This window comes from Aptenodytes forsteri, unplaced genomic scaffold (genome assembly GCF_000699145.1).
Source record: "Aptenodytes forsteri isolate BGI_AS27 unplaced genomic scaffold, ASM69914v1 Scaffold17, whole genome shotgun sequence".
NCBI classification, from domain to species: domain Eukaryota; kingdom Metazoa; phylum Chordata; class Aves; order Sphenisciformes; family Spheniscidae; genus Aptenodytes; species Aptenodytes forsteri.
Window position 1 is genome coordinate 1,845,318 of NW_008795027.1, and position 20,696 is coordinate 1,866,013.

Below are 20,696 nucleotides of genomic sequence, written 5' to 3' on the forward strand. Positions count from 1 at the left end.
TTTGCTCCAGACCTAGGGTCACCTGAAAGATCTGGTAGACAACAGAATTACCCCCATTTCGAAAGTAAAAGGACAGGTAACCTGTGTGCTCCTTGCCAGCCCAGACATTCATGTCACTTTTGAGCATAACATATGATTTTTTTTTCCTAACAATAAAATTATCTCCTCAGATAGAAAGCCATAGGCTTACCAAAGCAGCATGTGTGCTTATATTCCCAGTCATTCATTTGCTATTTTAGCCACCTTAACACTGCTTCTTAAATGAAAGAGCAACATTGGCTTTCTTCTTTAAGGATTAGAATTACCTGAACCTCAGAAAAATCTAACTCAGGACAGGAGGTAAAGAAATGGAGGCTAGTTTGTGTAAATCAGTGATGCCTACACAAGGTGTAGCCAAACCTTAGTTGATGCTATAGACATTTCCATTCCCCAGTAGGAGAATATTACTAGCTAAAAGGCAGAATTAGGTAAACCAAACTAACTTGCTCTTCATTTTTTAAGCTACTGTGAGACTGACCCATGTGCATCTGATGCAGCAGCCTCTGTGTAGCATGTTTGGGAACAGCAAACTGGGGAGAAAACCAGCAGTAGAATTTAAATACAGACAAAATACTCTACCTTGTCATTTTTTCTCTTCTTGACCATCTGCTGCTCACCATTTCCTTCACTTACACGTGCAATGCAGTTTCTAGATGCTGTTATGAGACTCCTAGAAATAAGAGAAATATTCTATTGTTATAATTAGCAGGTGAGGTCCCATTGCAAGCTCAGCTCAGGGTTTGCAAAATACGTGTAAAGGGAGAACTGCAGAATTTCAGAGTAATTTTTTTCCCCTTCAGCTCATCCTAAGTCAGCTGAGCAGCGTGGTCACGTCATTTGCCCTTATCATCTTGGGGGAGTTTCTGCCAGTTTGCCCAGCACTTGGGGTCAGCCAGATGTTCAGTGTGAACATGAGTGTGAAGCCAGCCCTGCCGACTCACTGGCTCCCCAAGCAGGGTGTGCAGGGACCACTCACTGCTGCTCTCCTCCTCTTGGGGCACTGAGCTGTCTGATCGCGTTTCATGCTGGAGCTCCAGATGACGAGAAATATCCTGGGGATGGTAGATTCAGGGAAGAAGCTCCATTTACTAAGTAATGGAGGTAACAGATGATGTTAAAGTCTGAGTAAAAGGTGTAAGTTTAGACACTAATTAATTTTGCATGTCTTTGCCATAGATGGATAATACTGGATTAACCCCAAGCCAGAGCCTTTTAGTTGTATTTGCTATTTCCATTAGCTATGTTAGATGGACTCAAGCAACTGCTTTGCTATTAATGGAGTGACGCAGGGACTTGTAAGAGCTAGTCTAATGTTTTAGTTCTTCTTCAGCCATATCATACTTCACAAGTAGGATGAGTTTCTGTCTTGACTAGGATAAAGATTGACACCAGATCATGTCACACCTTTGCATTATGTTTGCAGAAGAGCTGAAGCAATGCTTAAAGACAGTCAAAGGCCAGTGAGACCTTTATTTGTGCTAAGGAAAAATAATCTGTGATCTGTTAAATGGGCCTTTACCCACCTACTGTTGTGATGTGAGAGTGATACCTGGCTAATATTTGATGATACTTCATTGATTTTGAGTCAGTTTTTGGAGAAGATGGAAAATGACTAGAAACGCCACAAAATGCCAGTTAAAATCCTATGACATATAGTATGGGAATGTCAAGTCTCTCAACTCTTTCTTACTAATGCAGTAAGACTGTGTCGTGGTTTAACCTCAGCCGGCAACTAAGCACCACGCAGCTGCTCGCTCACTCCCCCCCGGTGGGATGGGGGAGAGAATCGGAAGGGTAAAAGTGAGAAAACTCATGGGTTGAGATAAAGGCAGTTTAATAGGTAAAGCAAAAGCCACACACGCAAGCAAAGCAAAACAAGGAATTCATTCACTACTTCCCATGGGCAGGCAGGTGTTCAGCCATCTCCAGGAAAGCAGGGCTCCATCACGCGTAACGGTTACTTGGGAAGACAAACGCCATCACTCCAAACGTCCCCCCCTTCCTTCTTCTTCCCCCAGCTTTATATATTGAGCATGACGTCCCATGGTATGGAATATCCCTTTGGCCAGTTTGGGTCAGCTGTCCTGGCTGTGCCCCCTCCCAGCTTCTTGTGCACCTCCAGCCTTCTCAGTCAGTAGAGCATGGGAAGCTGAAAAGTCCTTGACTAGTGTAAACACTACCTAGCAACAACTAAAACATTGGTGTGTTATCAACATTGTTCTCACCCTAAATCCAAAACAAAGCACTGTACCAGCTACTAGGAAGGAAATTAACTCTATCCCTGCTGAAACCAGGACAGACTGAATGATTCCAACTGAAAACAGTAATGAGACTAAAATGAAACACTGTTAATGCGTTAAAACTGCATATGTTGTATATCTTCCCAGAAATAATTACTGCAGATTTCTTTGACCCTTATTGAGCAGCAGGAGTTTTTGCACATTTATAAAAAATATAGTCCAAACATAAACAGAGCTGTACTATATATCCAGCAGGCATAAAGCATGCACGACTTTGTCACAATCACAATGAATCAACTATTAAGGCTTTTAGAGAATAATAGCTGATGAACCAAATTTAGATACATGCCATTTTCATAATGGAGTTTCTGTTCATAAGTTTGCTCATATACATTACTGCCTTTTTACAGTTTATGGGCAAACTTATCATTTTTATGCTGAACAAAAAAAGATCAGGAGGCTAAAGAGATTTACTTCCAAGGAAGTATTAAAAGAACTAAATATACACAGCATGGCAGAGGGTGGGCTCAGATGGGATATAAGTCTACAAATATTTGAGATATTTGTATACTATGGGCAGAATCTAAATACTATGGGCAGAAAGGAAGCATGCATGGTGCTACAAAGGGTGGAGGAGCAATGGTATGGAACTAACAAAAGGAGAATTTAGACCGAGTGTCAGCAAAACTTTGGTACTGAGATGTAGAATCAGAATCCAGTGTGATGGATATTGATGGAAGCAAGCTGCCCTTTCCCTTTTGTTGTGAAGTTCATGTGGTAGATCAATACACTGGGATTTTATTGACTGTAATCCCAGTTATTGTTATTGTCTGGACACTGTCCTGTCATTTCTCATTTGTTGCTCTGTCTCTTTCTGTACAAGTCTTCCAGGCTGCAGAAGAAGTAATTTCTAAGATGCAAGTACAATTCCCATTGCACTTTTTCTTCTGTCCTCCTCTCCTTGCTCAGTTCCTTGGAAAAGAAAATCAAAGAAAATTTTAAAAAACTAAGTGAGCCTTTCATAATGTTCCTATTCCCTATTAATATATCAGATCAAAATACCTTTGGGGAATTATGTGAAATCAAACTTCTTGTGAGAACTAGTGATACATTAAACACTTTTCCTTTCAAAAGTGGAAGAAAGTTTCATTTATTTTTTCTTTTTTGAGTGCTGATAAAATCTGTGCCATATCAATTTTTATTCTGTGGAAGTCATGTACCAGTATGTAATAAAAAAGCTATTCTGCGAAACCTTTATCATGCTTGGGGATGGTCTTCGTATTGCTGTGCTTAGAAAGCCAGAGCCAACATTGGCAAGCATTGGTACCTGAAAGCAGGTACAGGACCCCTATAAAGAGCGGGTTGTTCTCCAGTACCTGGAGTTCTGTTTTCCAGTACCTCAGTGGGAATTCTTACATTGATTTTGACTTTTCATAGGTGGCTTGATTTTTTCCGAAGTGTGGAATATAGAGTAAATTTGGCAATAGTTTATAGCATTCAGGACCTCTGACAGTGTTACCCCTTTTGGTGCTCAACTTTATGCATCTAAGTTTGTTGATGTAACTGTTTTAATTTGGTTAGGCGTGGGGATGCTACACTTGTGCAGGGAAGACATAAGATTTTGACAATGCCAACCATAGTAAGGAGGCAGCTCCACTCAGTCTGGCAGATATTGTTTCAATATAAATAATATAATTTATGATAAGAGAATAGGAAAATTACAAAGCATATTAAATTCAAGAAAAGTTCTTCATTTTCATGCAGCTTGGTAAAGTGTGGCTGCTATAAAATCCATTAAGTTATTCTGACTTTAATGGAGCTCTGTGAATTTGTAGGTAAAGGTTTGACTTTATTTATTCAAAAAAGAGAGATACTGTTTACACCTTCAGTATTAAAGGTAAGATGCTATCCCTGCAGAGAAGGTTGTGTGCAGAATGTGATGTAATTTTTCATAGTATTTCTGTTCATATCAAATTATAATCTAAAAATCAATTAAAAAAAACTTTTTGGCAGATAGTTTAGGCCTAAAGCACAGTAACACAATCTGATAATCCTTTTAACTCAAAACTAAAGGACTTTCTCCTTTTGATCAGAACAAGCAGAGATCTTTCAAATGTGTGGAGAGCCTGCACTTTAATATGTGCCTTTGTTTTAAATCAGAATAAAAAGATAAATGTAATAATTGGGTAGTTGTGGGCCATACCAAGCCCCACATTCCCTTACCTTTCTTGACACTGAGGAAGAATAACACCTTCTTCCAGAATAAGATAAGGCTACATCTGGAGTACTTGCCCAATTTGGGGCTCCCCAGTAGAAGAGACACATATATACCAGAGGGGAAGGAGTCCAGTGGAGGGCCACCATGTTGATTATGGGGCACATGATGTGCAAGGACAGACTGAGAGAGCTGGGTTTGTTCTGTCTTAAGAAATTCGAGCAAGAAGGAGATTTTATTCCTCTCTTCAACTACCTTACAGAAGAGTCTAAAGAAAATACAGCTTTTGGAAGGATTCACAGGGATCGGACAAGAGGTAACAGACACAAGTTACAACAAGGGAAATTCCCATTAGGGATACGGAATATTTTTATTATTATGAAGATCGTCAAATATTGGAAAAAAGTGTCCAGTGAGGCTGTGGATGGCTGTCCATCTTCATCCTTGGAGATGCTCAGAATACTGAAATTAAAGCTGATCAGTGAGGACTTGGTAGCCAGCCTAACTAAAAGGCAAAATGCTTCACTGTAGCAAACTTGCAGTTGATGTTACAGAGGAAAGATTGCCTGTGAATCTCCTATTTTTCTTCTCTTGATCCTGGGAGCTGCTGCAGGCCAAGAGCAGTTAGCTTGCTGGAGCACTTTCACAGGAGCAACCTACCTGCTCATGTATTTTACTTTATATTGTCTCTGTCAGAAAAGAAGCTAACTGTCCCCCTTGCAGACAAACTAACAGTGTAGGTACTATGTGATGGAACACAGCACAGGCTGACTGTTGAAGTTATTTGTCCAGTTTCTTAGGTAGGTTATGCTAATTTGTAGGCTGTTTGGTCTAAACAAATTATTTGCTAAGCCATTAACTTTAAAACTGTTTTGGAATGCGTCACTATTCCAAAGAGACTGCTGGCTTTTGCGTCTTCCTACTACTTTCTTGCTGTTTGTTGAAGAGGATTTGAATAATATTTTGCAAGAAACTTCTGTCTCCTGTCATTAAGCTGAGAAGAGGGTCTGGCACACTGAGATCTTACTGTCTCCTCCTGAGACAGATTCCCGTCAAACTAAAAGCATTACTTCAGGGATCAGTCTAAACACAGCATTCTCGATCTTGCCATCAGTTATATCATGTTTAGTCTCACAGCAAAATGTTAGGAGGCTAACAAGACGATCACAGATTGGTTTTCATTGTACTTGGTCACTTTTGTCTTTGGGAGACTGTGGGAAGATCAGCTACTCCTGACATGGAGAGATGGGCAATTTGAGCAACATGATAGAACTATTGAGAAGATTTGGGAAGGAGAGGCAGTGGGGAAGCAAAAGACCCAATCCTGTGTGTATTAGTGTGTGATGCTCAATCATTATGCAAAGAGGCAAGTGTATATAACATCTGAGAAACCAGAGAATCTTGTTTGTTTGGGAAGAAAATATAATTAATGTGTTGCTCTGTGCCTTTGTGAGCTGTGATGGAAACGTGCTTTAAATGATGTACATAGGGAACAGTTCTTGATTCTCCCACTGATATTAAGAGGCTGGATGAACAGAACCAGAACTAGTGGGTCAGAAGCCTAGTACAGCTCCAATGGGGATGGAGTTGCAAGTTGGGGCCTTTTCTTCTCTAATAGATTTTTCTCTCTCTGACATCAGGAAGGTGATGCATAGCTATGAGGTAGGCTTGATAGCAATTGCATACTTCCTTTACTCCTTTAATGGGAACCTGTGAGAAAATCATGGGCTTTGTAGAATATGAAGGTAAGTGCTGAAAAACTGGCCTTAGTTTTCTTAAGGGTTGGAAATCAGCAGTGGTAGCTAGACAGAAAGGCATCACCTTACCTCCCTTCTCATCAAAACTTCTGTGGTGTTATTTCAGGTGTAATTTATGAAAAGCTGTGCAGTAGGTACCTCTCCAGTGAACCTCTACAAGGTTGCATCCCACTATTTGACAAGTAGTGTGGTAAAGCATCTCTCTGTACGAGGTCAGATTAATCTTTTTTTTTATGGAGTTTTACATGAATGCTTTGCTTTGGGATTGTTGTTTATCCATGCATAAATCTTTATTATACCAACAACCTGCAGCCCCAGTGAAGCAAAGCAAAACTCATTTTTTTTATTCTCTGTATTTATCACCACAGTGAGAGAACTCATTTGAAAAGGAGCTGTGAGAGTTTCCAGCAGGTGTGGTGGGGGTTTGGGTGCTGTGAGCTCTCATTGGGCTTATGCTTCTCCCTTTTAAATTTGAATGGGATATGCCAATTGGGCATCATTCCCTTTTGGATGATACTGAGGATGGAACTGAAAGTGAACTTTTGTTGGAAGGTGCTGTGGGAATAGAGGAGCAGGTTGTGCATGCATCCATGCATCCGCTTTAGTCTGGTGGATCAGAAGATGTGCTGATGTATGCAGGCTATGCTTTGCGGCCAGCTCAGTCTGAAGCCTCAATTTTTACTTTCTGGCATGTTGGTTTGGGTTGCAGCACATGCAAGTGCTTGTAGCTTTTACCAGGTGGTAAATTTGAAGCCTCCACCTTGAGGTTGACCTCACCTAATTTACCTTTGCAATAAAAGATACAGTGTGTGTCTCTATTGTCTGCACACAGTGGGATTACTAATACATGTTAGTTATCCGTGATATAACAGTGTACTTTTGTCAATGAATGCAAATAGTAAGGAAGATAAAACTAGAGGTTTTATTTAAAAACAAAAATATTTTTGTATGGAAAAAAAGCATAATCCTACTTATCTAGGTTTTGACTTTCTGAACAGTGTACAGTAATTTTCGTTCACTGCATGACTTCGAAAATCTGCAGTGCATGAAACCCAATTCCCACCACTAATAGCTTGGAGGAACCTCTGGGCCTGTGTAGGTAAAGACTTAGACATGGTACATAACCATCACTGAGAGAACTTTTATTCTGACATTTCCTAAATTTTGAGTGCTTGACTTCACTATTTTAGCATCTTTTACAATGGCAATGTCATACCCATTTCTCTAGTATGAACTGAAGAAGGCAGGAGCACCGTCATGGTCTCACCAGGAGATCCAACCCACAGGCTTCTGCTGCTGGACACAGCAGCATAGCTGGCAACAGCAGCTGCCTGCTCCGGTCCTAAGATGAGGGCGTTTAGCAGAGTTGTATGACTTGGTGTTGCAGGGGAAAACACTCTCGAGTCATGAAATTTTACTTAATTTATTGCCAATTAAGATAAACTTTTAATTACTGATTCTGGTATTGAGAAATAATGACAAACAATTAGACGCTTGAGAAAACACCTCAACTTCCCTCCTCCCTCCCTTCCTCCCCCCTTGCCAGTCTCCCATCCACTCCCCGCACATTATACTCAGTCATGGGCATCAGTGTGGGGTGCTTTTCTTTCTCTGCCACTCCTTGTTTCTTGCTCTTTTTTTTCCATGGCTCCAGCGCGGGGTCCTCCATAGGCCGCCATCATCTCAAAGGCGTAGCTCCTCCTGGGTATCCACATGCAGAGGCGTCCCCTGCTGCTGCATAGGCCTTGCCTTTTTCTCTGGTGTCTCCTGCCCCGATTGGCTACTACCAATAGGTCCAGTTTCTCTAAAACCGGTAGCCAGACCGTATCCTAAACCAAACCATTCCCCATCTGCTGTTAAAAATGTTCTTCTTCAGCCTTCCCTTTCTCCTGCAAAGTCATTCCCTGGCTTCGTCTGTACTCTCTCTGTGCTGATGAGTGCAGAGAAGGGAGGAAAGCTTTCTTCAAAGCACAGGAAAAACAGGTCCCTGAATTTTACTTTGGTTCCTGGCTGTACCTGCTGTTCCAGGTGATGTCCTGTGAAGTGGAACTGGAGGCCATCAGCTCTGAGGGGACAGCAGAAAGGCATTGAGCACATGTGTGAGTGCCACAGGAGCAGGGAAGATGCTCTGTGGGATGGTTTGCAAGTTGTCTGGTCATGCATGAGCTGTGGGAAGGATGTGAATAGGCTTTTTGTGGTGGTGGACTTTGAAGGTTTTACCTGCTGAGCCCTCTCATCTCTACTGGATGTGTGAAAAGCAGTTTTTTGAAGGCTAATAACTTTCCCACAAAAATCCACTCATAGTTGGGTGAGACAAAAGGCACGTGCCTGAAATGGAGCCACACTTTGTTTCAGGTCCCTGCTCTAAACACCCCGGAGCATGAGAGGATTTCAGATTAAGCCACCAGAAATTTAACCTGAGCACAATAACACACTTTGCCCTGCTTCATTCTTAGAGGTAATTGAAGTGCTATTTTCGAAGTTCTTCCAAAAGCTTTTATCCTTTAGACAGAAACAAGCTCAGAATATGTAAGCATAGACAATTAAGGTTTGGCAAAATTATAAGCTGATGAAATTGGGGTCTTGTGGTAGGAAATGCTGATCACTGTAATGGGTAAGAGTATTTCCTTTGTGCTAGAAGTTGCCTAATGTAATCCAGGCTATGCCAGTGAATTTCACAGGGAGACAATGGTGTTCGCATGCACATTTTGGAAAAGCCATGTTTTATGGATAAGCAAAGAAGTACCCCACAGCCAAATAAAATATAGCAAAGTGTCTGTGCATCTTTGCAGAGTGATGTGCTTTGTCCTGTTTCAATTAACGCTATGCAGCAGACTAAAATCCTAAATGTAAAAAATAAGCAAGCTGCACCAAGGCTGGTTTGCAAAGCCATACAGAAGGTCAGTGTTGGATGGTAATGATATGGAAATCAGCTTGGATCACGAGCGTGAATGAGTTCTGTGATTCAAAACTAGGCAGTAATAGGATCTGGTATTAGGGTCAGGCAGGTGTGAAGATACTAGTGATGAAGATTTGAAAATAAACTTTAAGACTTGTGGGGCAAAATGCAATGAGTTCTGTAGCCAGTGTAATTGTACTAGTGGAGAAAGGTATTTTCCCCGTCTTGACCTTTTGCCCTCCATTCAGTCACAGAAATCCATAGGTTCAAAGGTTTGGTTTTGACTTACCAAGCAGTGAAGAAGCTCTGATAAGGCTTTGTAGCTTACATAGCTACAAACTTTCATAGGTTTGCAGCCTTGTGGTTGAAGCTAAAGAGACGGTAACTGTTTTTTTTCTCTTGGGGATAGGATTTCAATTAAGTCAGTGTTGCTCAGTATTAGAATTCCAGCCTTGCAGGCTGCTAAGTATATGGAATTTGTGTTATAGGGAGCAGGACCTTTGCCTGAGCCTAGAAAGTTTCCAAAGTTGCTCTCTCTCCTTTACCCATCTTTGCAAAACTCAGTTTCATTTAATGCTCTGATAGCGCTTGTTCTAAAGTCCGTGCAACTGCTGTGTTGATGCTGCTGCAGACCTGTGCTGCAGACCCGTCCAGCATCTTAACAAAAAGCAGGGGATATGGTTTTTCAGAAGTGTTTGGCATTGCCAACAGTTCCTCTTGCTGAAATCGATCAGAGCTGAGGGCTTTAGAGAATCTAGCCGAAATCCCTGTGTTAAAAGTTTTTTACACACTCCTTCGAGCTTTTGACTACTGGCTTTTCGACAGTTCATGGTTTATGAGGAGAAAAAGAGATGGACTGACTTTGCTTTGATGTCTTCAGTACAAATCAGCCCCTTTCAGTTGAAACCCATGGGTGATTTGTGTAGCTATGCGAAACTGCTTGTAAAGCTAACTTGGTATACAAGCTTTTTGGTGTGCCTTTCACTTCTCCCACAATTCCCCTTGAGAAGAGCTATGACTTGATGGTTTATGGACCAGGCTACCTTCTCTTGCAATGGGAAGTCTAAGCTGTGGATTTCACTGATATCTTGTTAATTGGAAAGATCTGGTGGGGAAAAAAATAAAGAAAACCTAGCCTGGGAAGAGTCCTCAAGGGTTACTGTCAAATAGAGCACTGGCCTGCTGAGGGGACAGATCTTTGTGGGGTTTTATGCTGTTCTACTGAAATCAGTGATATGAATGAGCTATACATATGCCCAGATACTGTTGTGTTTCCTAACTAGTCCTTTACCTGCTTTTTCAGTTGCTGCATGTCGTGTGCCTTCTGTTCTGCTGTAACACAGCAGCTTTGCATCTTGCTGCCTATATGACTCCCACTCTCCATTCTGCATGATCTTGCTGAATGTACTTATTGTGCATCCAGAAAAAGCTGAAATAGATGTTGATGGTTTTTGCTTTTTGTTTTTTTCCCCTGTCCCTTCTTCTCTTGACAGTTTTTTATCATGCTGTTAATTATATTTCTGTTGGAGCTTGCTGTTGTGATTCTGTTCTTCGTCTACACCGACAAGGTAAGTCAGATTCTTCATTTTTCTCTCCCCTTCAGCAAATTTTTATGCCCCTTTTCCCTATAAATAAATCATGAAGCAGTTGGCTTGGTATGCACATCATGCTTCTGTCTTCCTTGAGACACCCCTCTCAGAAGGAGCTCTTTCAGAATGCATAAACAGCCTTGCAGGGACTGGGCTCTCTTTCTTGCTCATGTGTACAACTCAAGGTCACAGATATTGCCAAGTGCATCTACCATTTTAAAAAAACCCAAACACCAAAAACCCCCACAAAAAAGCAAAGAAGCCAATGAGCCTTACTAGGAACATGTAGGAAGAGACACCCATCAGAATGAATAGGGTTTTTAAAAAAAATGTTTACAATTTAAGAGCCACATTAATGTTGTTACAAAGGAGGTGTCCTTAGCACACAATTCATTATCTTTCCAGGTTGCTCCTTGCAGCATATATGTACTTAGATTCTAGTGGAAAGCCAAGGTAAATGTATAAAAGTTTAATAAACAAAGCTTTTGTTTGTAGTTTCAAATTTTACTTATGTTTGACCTTTGTTCCTGTGCTTACTTGGTATTTCTGTTGTAAGGGCAAGATTGCCTATCTGAATTATCTTTATCCTTAAAATAATTTTTCTTTAAAAAACAAATCTTACATGAATAAACCCAAAACAAGGGCATAATTGTGCATAACCTGCCTATTCAATCAAAATTGTCAGACAAACTTTCTTACAACTGAAGACTAAAGGAGCTTGAAAATCACAGGGTAGATGCCAAAATTTTGCCATGAATTAACAGTCATCAGGTACATGACCAATAAACAGCTTCTTCTGGAATGGAAAGAAAAAATAGCAGAAAATAAATAAAAATTAAAAATAACTACACAAAATATTAAAATAAAATTAAGATTAACAGTAGACCTAGTATGTTTAGCAATAACCTGGATGAGGAGTGGATAAGATGTCAACATTACTTTCTAGAAAGGCTCCAAATTAATTGAACACTGTGAGTGAGTGTCAGGTGCACTTCTGAAGGACTGAAAAGAGCTAGGTTGCCGGATGGCATGCTGTAGCTGGAACATGGAATTAACTTGCAAGGTAATTAAAGTGGAAGGGGCAATTTAAAATTACTTGTATGCATTATTGAATTCTGAATTACTTGTAACCTCTTGGGAGAAAGATCTACACGTCATACATGACAGCTTAATAGGTATCTACTTAATATGCAATGGGCCTCCAAAACCCAAATACAACACTTGGCGTATATTTAGAAAGGGAATCAGTTAGAAAATATTATCATGTCATTGTATAAATTGATGGACTCATCTGACTGTGTATTTAATATTGAGTTTTGGTTACTTCATTTCAGTGAAGGGTAACAGAAACAATTAGAAGCGCTAGAAAGGTGGGAGAGAGCAGTCATGAAACAGGATTATGGAGACTACCCTGATTCAGTTTGGGAAAGGAAAGAGATCCTCTGCTTAAGAGATCTTAAGAAGAGAAATGATAGCAGTTTCTAAAATAATGACATGCTAAAGACCTGTCCTGAACACAGAAGAAATACTTGAAAATATTAAGTAGTAGGTTTAAAAGATAAATGTTTCTTATGCTCCACATCATCATCTTGTAGAATTTCCTGTTGTTGGCTGTTGTTGAGGCTGATAGTTCAATAAATGTGTGGGTATGGAGGAAAGAAAAAAAAACAATGAAACATTTTTATTCATAAAGCAATCAGCACTGTTATGTTGACAAGTGTGTCACAGAGAATGTTGGTCCTCACTCTTCAGAGGTTAAAATAGTGAAAAAGTGTCAGGAAGGATTCCCTCCCTCCTTCAGCCCATTGGTTTGCAGTGGGTTTTATTTGATCTTAATAAAGAGACCAGGCACTTTAACTGTCCTCTGAGTCACATACTGTAGGTTGATGCAGGAGGTACGCTACAGTTTTCTGTAAGATCAAAACAGAGTCTAGGATATGGGCTCCAGTTCAAGTGCAGTTTTACTGAGTTAAGAAATTGCTGTAGTCTGTGTATTGTGGATGATCAAATTTGAGGCTCTTAATGTTCCTGTATGACTTTAAATCCATGGTCTTATACTGAGGAAACCAATAGTTTGCCTCTGTGTTACACTTACAGTCCTGCCTACAAAATAAATAAAACAGCAGCAGCCTAAAACTAGTATTTTCATACAGCATGCTTAGAATTTGTGTGTTGGCTTTCCTTTTGTGAAGAACAGTATTGCCACGCGTACTGGTATGGCGAAGTAGCCAACCAGACAAGTCCACCACAGTAATTCAGTTAATGCAGTTCCTTGGAAAATCAGTGAAGGAACAATCTACACTAACACTTGCACATCAGAAGAAAGTAACATTAATTTTGTGTGCAAAAGCAGAAAAGGACTCTGCAGATTAAGACTTTGATGGCTTCTGTATCATTCATTTTATTTTTATATATATATATAAAAAATCAGTTTTTTCAAGTACCTGGTAGCTTTCTGTTAATTAGGAGTGTATGTATATGTAAAATTCTTCCCAGGATAAAATGGGGGCCAATCGTTATTTTCTGTTTCTGGCTTGAGAAGAGATTGACTAATGGCTTCCCTGGCAGTTTTCACTTACTCCTGCTTTGTCAAGTGGAAGGACTTTGGAGTGGATACTTCGTCCCTTGCTACAGAGTTTAATCAATACTCTCTGTGAAACAGGGCGGTGTTTTTACCCTATTTAGGTGGAGAGGCAGGAGCTGAGAGAGTTGCCCAAGACTCTGCAGGCAGCTGGGGCCTGTTCTAAATTTAGAGCTCTTAGTGTTTTGGCTGATGACAAGGGATTTGAGAGACTGAGCTGTGCCGATGGCAGGGCTGGGTATTGCAGCTGACTTAATAGCACTTGTCGAGTGAATGACGTCCATTTTGTTCCTTCTGCTGTAGAATGGGCACAGTAGCAAGCTGGTGCTTGCACGGCAATGTCAGTCACCGGGTGAGTGTGCATCCAGGTGTGTGTGGACACAATGCATGGGCTCTCGAGCTGTGAATCAGTCTCTCTGTATCCATTGCTGGGACTGTTGCTTTAGTAGCATGTTTATTATTAAAAAGCATCAAGACAAAAGTTCTTTACAGCCATTCACAGATAGGTTTTTGGCAGAGCGCTTTTATTCTTTTGCTGTGGAAGAGCGTGCAGCTGTGGAGGTGGACAAGACAGGCTGCTGGGACTCCAGGCAACCTAGACTGACCCGTTCTCATTCACCAGCTTGGGAGAAGCCCCAAAATTGCCTCTGCCTCTCGTTCTAGTGACTTGGAAGCAGCGTTTCTGAGCTTTTAAGCAGCCAACTTGTTCCCATGCCCTAGAATGTCATCTTCCCTTTTCTTGATGGGGAAATGTTTGTCTTGATCTCATGAGATAAATGTTGCCCTGGACTTTACAACTCTTTCTCTGAATTGGCTATGCGGTCTGATGTTGTAAAGAGAGGGGGGCTTGGAGAAAGCTCGGGAATACATAGTATGGGAAGGAAAAGGGGTAATGCCTTGCTTCTTGGAGCTCCACTGTGGATCTCTTTGGCAGGGCCTGAGTTAACACCTTGTTCACTATTCCTCCAACTGTCCTGGCTGGTTACATTGCAAAATATGAATCCCTTGAGTTCTGCAGAAGTGAAATGTGGGCTGTGTGGGAATAGGATGAGAAAATGCATTCCTATGGGATGATTGTCAGGAAAAATATGTAGCACTTTTATTTTGTCCTGGCTGTTCCCAAAGCAGTGAAGTGACTGGTTCATAGGCTGTCTTCAGCTCAAAGTTGGCACCCGAGGGACTTGGGACCTCTTACTGGTGTTTGTGCCTGTTCATATGCAAGTTCCCAAAGTGTAGCTTTTTTTTTTTGAGGGCAGAAATATCAGTCCAAGAGATGTAGGTATTGAATGGAGTTTGTGTGATTATGAGAGCTAAGGCAGGTTGTTACCACTCTGAGAGCACTATTTTTTCAGGCTAAATTTATGCCGCCATTTGAAGCAGTCCAAACTCCAGTGACATTGGTAGAGTCAGGTGAATGGTTGTGTGAATGGCCACCCATCTATATCCTGAATATTCTCTTTAATATGTTTTATTTTGATTCCATTAATACAGAGCAGCATTTGACATTTTTATAAGTTGATCATTACTATGTAAGACTCTATATGTATTTACAAGAGATCCACGGAGTACTGATTGGGTTAAACCTGATTTTATTGTGATAAAGAAAAAGCAGCAGGTCCCTATCCTGTCAGAGGCTGGATAATCCCTATATTTCTAAACAGCAGATTGGACCCTGTTAGAATATAAATTATGCTAATAAAATGCATAGTCTTGTACCAGTTCTAACTTGTATAATCCTTCTGGTTTTAGCATCTGTATTTATTTCTATTGTGATGATTCTCCTAGAGGCACAGAAAAAAAAGTCCGTATTTACTTTTTTGCAGCTGTAATACATGTTTTTTTCAGTAGGTTTGTTTGTTCAGATGTCTGCATTTTTTCTGATTTATGGGCAGAGCTGTGGTGCCGCTATTTAATGCCCACAAATGGAAGAACATAATTAAACCACCATAATGTACTTTTTTTTTTTCTTTTCTTTTTGAAATGTCAAACTGAGTAACATAAGCCAATTTAAGGAACGAAAGCACTGAAGGATCACTGACTATGATATTTGATTATGGGAGCAGTTACTGATATTGGCAACTCAAAGTTAAGACCAGAATTTTCAATAAAGATTAGGCCATTAACTCACTTGGGGTCCCTGTGAAAATTACAGCCTAAATTCCATGCCTGCTTAGCTGTGTTGAAAATGGCCCACAGAATCGTAGAGGATTGAAAAATAATGGCTACTTCTGTTTTTCATGAGATGTGTGAAAATGCTCGTTTTCTGCGTCACAGTAAATTGTAATGAGTTCCTCTATAGCTTTTACTGCTAGCTTATAAAAAATATGGTCTGTAGATTGATGCATTTCTTGCTTTGTTTCTCAAAACATTTTACAAATTATTGTAATTCCTGATTGCTATTTTGCCTGGTCCCATACAGATTATAGACAGCAGACTGGAATGTAGTGGGTATGATTTCAAGTATAGCTCAGTCCTCACAATCTATTTCACATTTGGCTTTAAAGACAAAGTGGAAAAACTGAATCTCTTCCACCTTCTGCACTCATGAGCAGTTTCTCACAGAAATGATCTGATGCTGCTGAGCCGTTCATCAATATGAGGAAGGGGTTCACAATCAAACTGAAGAAATTATTCATACAGAAAGCTTAGTTCAAACCTACTGCAGAAACTGTTGTGCTCATGGAGCTTACGTCCAGAGAGCTTAAAATTTTTCCATGTTTGTCTTTGACAGAGCTTCAGCAGAGCAGGATGTCTGCTCAGGGAACAAAATGCCTCATGTTCCTAGTCAGCCTAGCACGCAGGGCTGTCCAAGGCGCACACAGAGAAGATGTTAATCTTTTTGAAAATGGAGAAATGGAGGCTAAAGTGAAGGGACAAGATCATCCAAATTGTATGCAGTTTACAGATGGTCTTAAGTTACTGGAAAACAACAGGCTTTGGAAAGTCCTGCAAAACTGGCAGGGTGGTCACTCTGCACCACTCTTCAGTCAGATGGCCTGCCTTTTCTACCAGTGTATCTTCATTAGCATTTGACTTTGTCTACACCGTCCCATTGTCACATGTTTTAAAACTTCTTACTGTTGAAACTTTTGAGTGGTGGTAGAAATATTGGGTCCCCGTATCTTCCTTTGCCACAGTGAGCATAGCTGTTCCTGCTGCTGTGCAAGGCTGGGAGAATTTCAGAACAATATCTGTGTGGGTAGTATCTGTGTTTGTCGGCATGCAGAAGGCTCTCAAGAGGACAAGGCCATTTTTAACTCTCTGTTGTATTTTTGCGGGGATGTTCTACATTAATATAACATGCTTCAGAGCGTGCAAGTCCTGGTATGTGTATGCAATGGTTTCTGAGCAGCCTGTGTGTTAATGCTTTCTTTTTCAGTTAGAGCTCCATTTGTGTTGTTTTTAAAAGAGCTCTCCACACATTGAGCAGTTCCTGGCATGTAGCATCTCTCTGGCAGTGTTGTGGAGTTAGGGTTTTGCATAAGTGCTGACATAGTTAAAAGCTATTTCTCAGATAAACAGGAGCAGCATTGCAGGCGGATGTGGAGGAATCTATAGATTGTCTCCTGGATTGTGATGTACTGCAATTATTGCTCTGTGAGGGTGATGCGTTAGTCCTGGTTGAGTATTTTAATTCTCTAATGCAAAATAATGTTATATAAATGGTGATATAAAATAGGAAAAGACAAAAGTGTCTCTGTGGTTTATTTTAATTGGTAATAAGCTTAATTTTAACTCGTTTATTAGCATTTCAGTACTGATGTCACACAATAGGGAGTTGCAGAAATTTCATCAAAAGAATTTAATTATAACCAATTCGTTTTGGCTTCTTTTCAGCAAAGCATTCAGGCATAGGTTTAAATCTGTCCCTGTTCAGCAGATAACTTAAGTGCATGCTTAAATCCATGTGACTGACTTAATCATATACTGAAGTCTTGTCAAAGTTGAAATGCACCTTTTGTGTCTTTCCTTTAAAAGAAATATTGCTAGGGAAATGCTAATGACAGTGAAAAATTCTGGAGATTGTAAAGATGCATCACATCTTTCACTCCATAGGGAATTTAGTGAAAAATAATGAATGTTTGCTTTAAAGCATTATGGGTTATCTTTTTCTATTTGTTCTGAACAGCTTTCCATTTAGTATCTTGAACTCCAACACATCGCTTTAACCTTTTTTTAGGCAGGAGGAGGTGAGGGGGATGGAATTTATTTGCCTGTGTGGCTGAAAAAAGCAAACACACCAAAGGAAATCCTAATAGTTTCACTAATTCATTTGTCAAAGGGGGATTTCATTGAAAGTGCACCTCCAAAATGCTATTAACAGGCTTGTTGAGGGATAGCAAAGTATTGATGAAAAGAATTAAGTGCATGCTCAGAAATAGGCGTTATTTAGGAATGATAGCTGCAGATAAAATGCATTACGGCTCCCCATTGGGAACTCTTGATCAATGGTTCATGAAGGCCTAATTGATTCCTTGAACAAAGTGTTAGCAGGGGAATGGGTGCGGGGAAAGGAAAATCAAACTTTCCTAAGTTAAGCTCCGTGCCTAATACAAATACTCTTTGTAAAGATTAGATAATGCAATAGTCTGTCAGCTCTTTATGCCGCACATCTTCCTATTTTGGCTGAGTTCAGAAATGAAGATGAATGTAGGTGTCTCATCCTAGTCAGTATGGATTTTTGTTCATATTGCAATGAGTACAGTATTTTTCATATTGTCCTGCTGCACAGTTTGGAATAGTGCTTTTACTCAGGAGCAATCCAGTTCCGACCTCCAACCTGGCTGACTGGGAGACTAATTCCCAGAACTGTATAGACGAATAAAACACAGCTGCTGCTGCCATTATGCCTGGCTTAAAGCCAGCCAGATCGATCTTTTATTTCCTGACATCACTAAATTCATCTGAGGGTCTCCTGATAAATATTTGGCAATGGATCAGTTAGGCTTCAACAGAGAGATGTATCTGGGCTTCCTTCTTGCTGGTTTGTAATCCCTAATTAGAGGTTAACTCATAATCTCAGGAGCATGTCAGAGTATATCTTTGTTGTGGGAGCACTTTTACGATGATTTGTTTCCCATGCCCATGTCTCAAGTTTCAGGTTTCGTAGTAGACAAAATATGAGTGGTGCAGGTCTTCAGCCAGCCTCTCCAAAGGAAAACTCTAGAATACAGTAATGGTGGTTATTAAATACATTGCACAACTGTATGCTTTTTGTCCAGGCATCGTTAAAAGCACGTTGCAAGTGGTGAGTAAGTAGTTCAGGTCTGCTTTTGCTGACTGGGAGAAGTGATGTTGAAGGCTAAATCCTGAAGGTGCAGTGTTTCCTGGGAAATTGACTCAGTGCTCTCGTGTCTGAATGAATGTAATGGGACCTTACTATTCCAGAGGACAAGTTTTTACGTGACTCATCTGTGGTCAAATAAGAAGCCATTTCAACATCTAGGTGGATCAGGAACTGAATGCAGGCTGGTATTCAGTGCTGACAGAACTTAAGTGAACAGCACTGGTTACGTATACCTGATGAACACTAGTTTTAGCTGGTGACTGACCTCCAGTTTTGCATCTGTTCTAACTGCTGGTACATGTTTTATACAATTTTATTTGAAAAAGGGAAGAATAGCAGAAAGAGAAAAGAATGTTTTAGAAAGGTGATAAAATAAATAATTAAGGCAGCTTTAGATATTTAAATAGAGGCAACATCAAATGCAGAGGAATGACTGAGGTAGTATATTGAAACAGACAGCACATTTTTTATTCATTCTGTGAACATTTTTGATGTGTCACAATGTATTTCAGACAACATTAGAAAATGACAGTAAACTAAACGTTTAACATTTTTTACATATACAAAAAGAGAAGGGAAGATGACATTTTGTGTTACCAGAGTGTAAGGAGGCCAATAGCATACAGTCCTTGTCTTGGATTTGTCAGCTGCAATTGAAGAATAATGTGGTGGGTAGACCACTTTATTAGGTATAATTTGCAGCTGAAGTTCTTTCAACTCCTTCCTTTTATTTAATTCAGCAATGGTATACACAGAATGACTCCTAGTTGAAATGAGGAAAGGCAGATCTGTTGATCAGCAGCTCTAAACCATTACTAGTTCTGGGTTCTCTTAGGGTGGATTGTGTTGACTTTAAGGCCACAAATCATGTCAGGTGCTTTATATTACCCAAACTCCTTGATACGTACAAGGCATCCACTGTATAGCGTAGCGGCTCGTTGGAAATATGGCTGCACTGCAAGACGGTATTGTCTTTCCAGCTGATAATTGTAGGTTGAATCCTTGCTGTGAAGTTCAGGTGTAGGAAGGAGGTTCAGCAAATGTTCTAGACACCAGCTGTTGTACCTTTTGAAATATATTCCCAAACTTACAAAACCAACATAATCAATGGTGATTACCAATCAATGGTAATCAATACCTGCTTGCTGTTTTACTGTCCGTGCCAGTAAAACAGCAACCAGATATATCTGTAATCATCTTTAATAAGGACTAATTATCTTTAATCATTTGGGATCTTGGACTCCCTGAATCTTTTTACAAATGAGCACCAAAATCAGTGATTGACTTGACAATAGGAAATGACTGAGCTGGAAGAGAGAGAAGTAGATTTTGTGTAAAGGGATGTATCTTAACAGGAAACAGAGAGAGAACTTTATTTTACAATTTCTGAGCGTACACATTTCCTACTTGAAGCTTTCAGTGCCTCTGATAATTTGGATGATGGTAGTATAACACAATTTTGCTACAGTATCCTGGCATTAGCGGTGAATGAGGCATGTACAAAGATTGTTTTAACCATGGCACAGTCTTAATTCACCTTGTTGTACTGCAGTTATTTTGTGTACTCTCTTCTATGCCTTTAAATTGCCGGGGAGGCATCCTTGAGAACAGAGAATTCTCGTATAGGTTCAGTTCTTTCTCGTTGAAACCCGTTCATCTGCTTACACTCCCTCTCCTGCTACTAATTGTCTTTGATACAATTTCTTAATGAGTTTTTTCTGTGATAGATTATTGAATTATTATACAACAATATCTGTTTTGATTTTCTTGCTTGCTCCATTTTGCACTTTACTGCCATAAGCCAAGGATGTTGTTGCTCTGCCAGACGTTTTTGCCATCTGCACCTTGCCACTCTGAACCACAGGAAAGCAGAACAATACATATCATCATCTTCAGCTGTGCTGATGTAGCCTCTCTTGACAAAGTCCTAACCTCAGCATTTAGGAAACCTTTTCAGAGGTCACCTTGAAGGGCATATTGAAGTGCAAACTGAATCGCATGTTAAAAATTGGTAAATTATGTAAATGAAGCAAAATGGAAAAGATTCAAAAGATCATTTGAACATATTTAAGAAAACAACTAAAAAGTC

The 20,696-nt window shown here is 40.1% G+C and overlaps 1 protein-coding gene across 1 annotated transcript in view; it reads left to right on the forward strand.

Moving 5' to 3' along the window:
- TSPAN4 (tetraspanin 4) overlaps window positions 1–20,696 on the forward strand; it is a 228,009-nt gene that overhangs the window by 162,885 nt on the left and 44,428 nt on the right. The window contains exon 3 of the mRNA XM_009276020.1: window positions 10,644–10,718. Coding sequence (XP_009274295.1) covers window positions 10,644–10,718 — 75 coding nt within the window. The remainder of the gene's footprint in view (window positions 1–10,643; window positions 10,719–20,696) is intronic.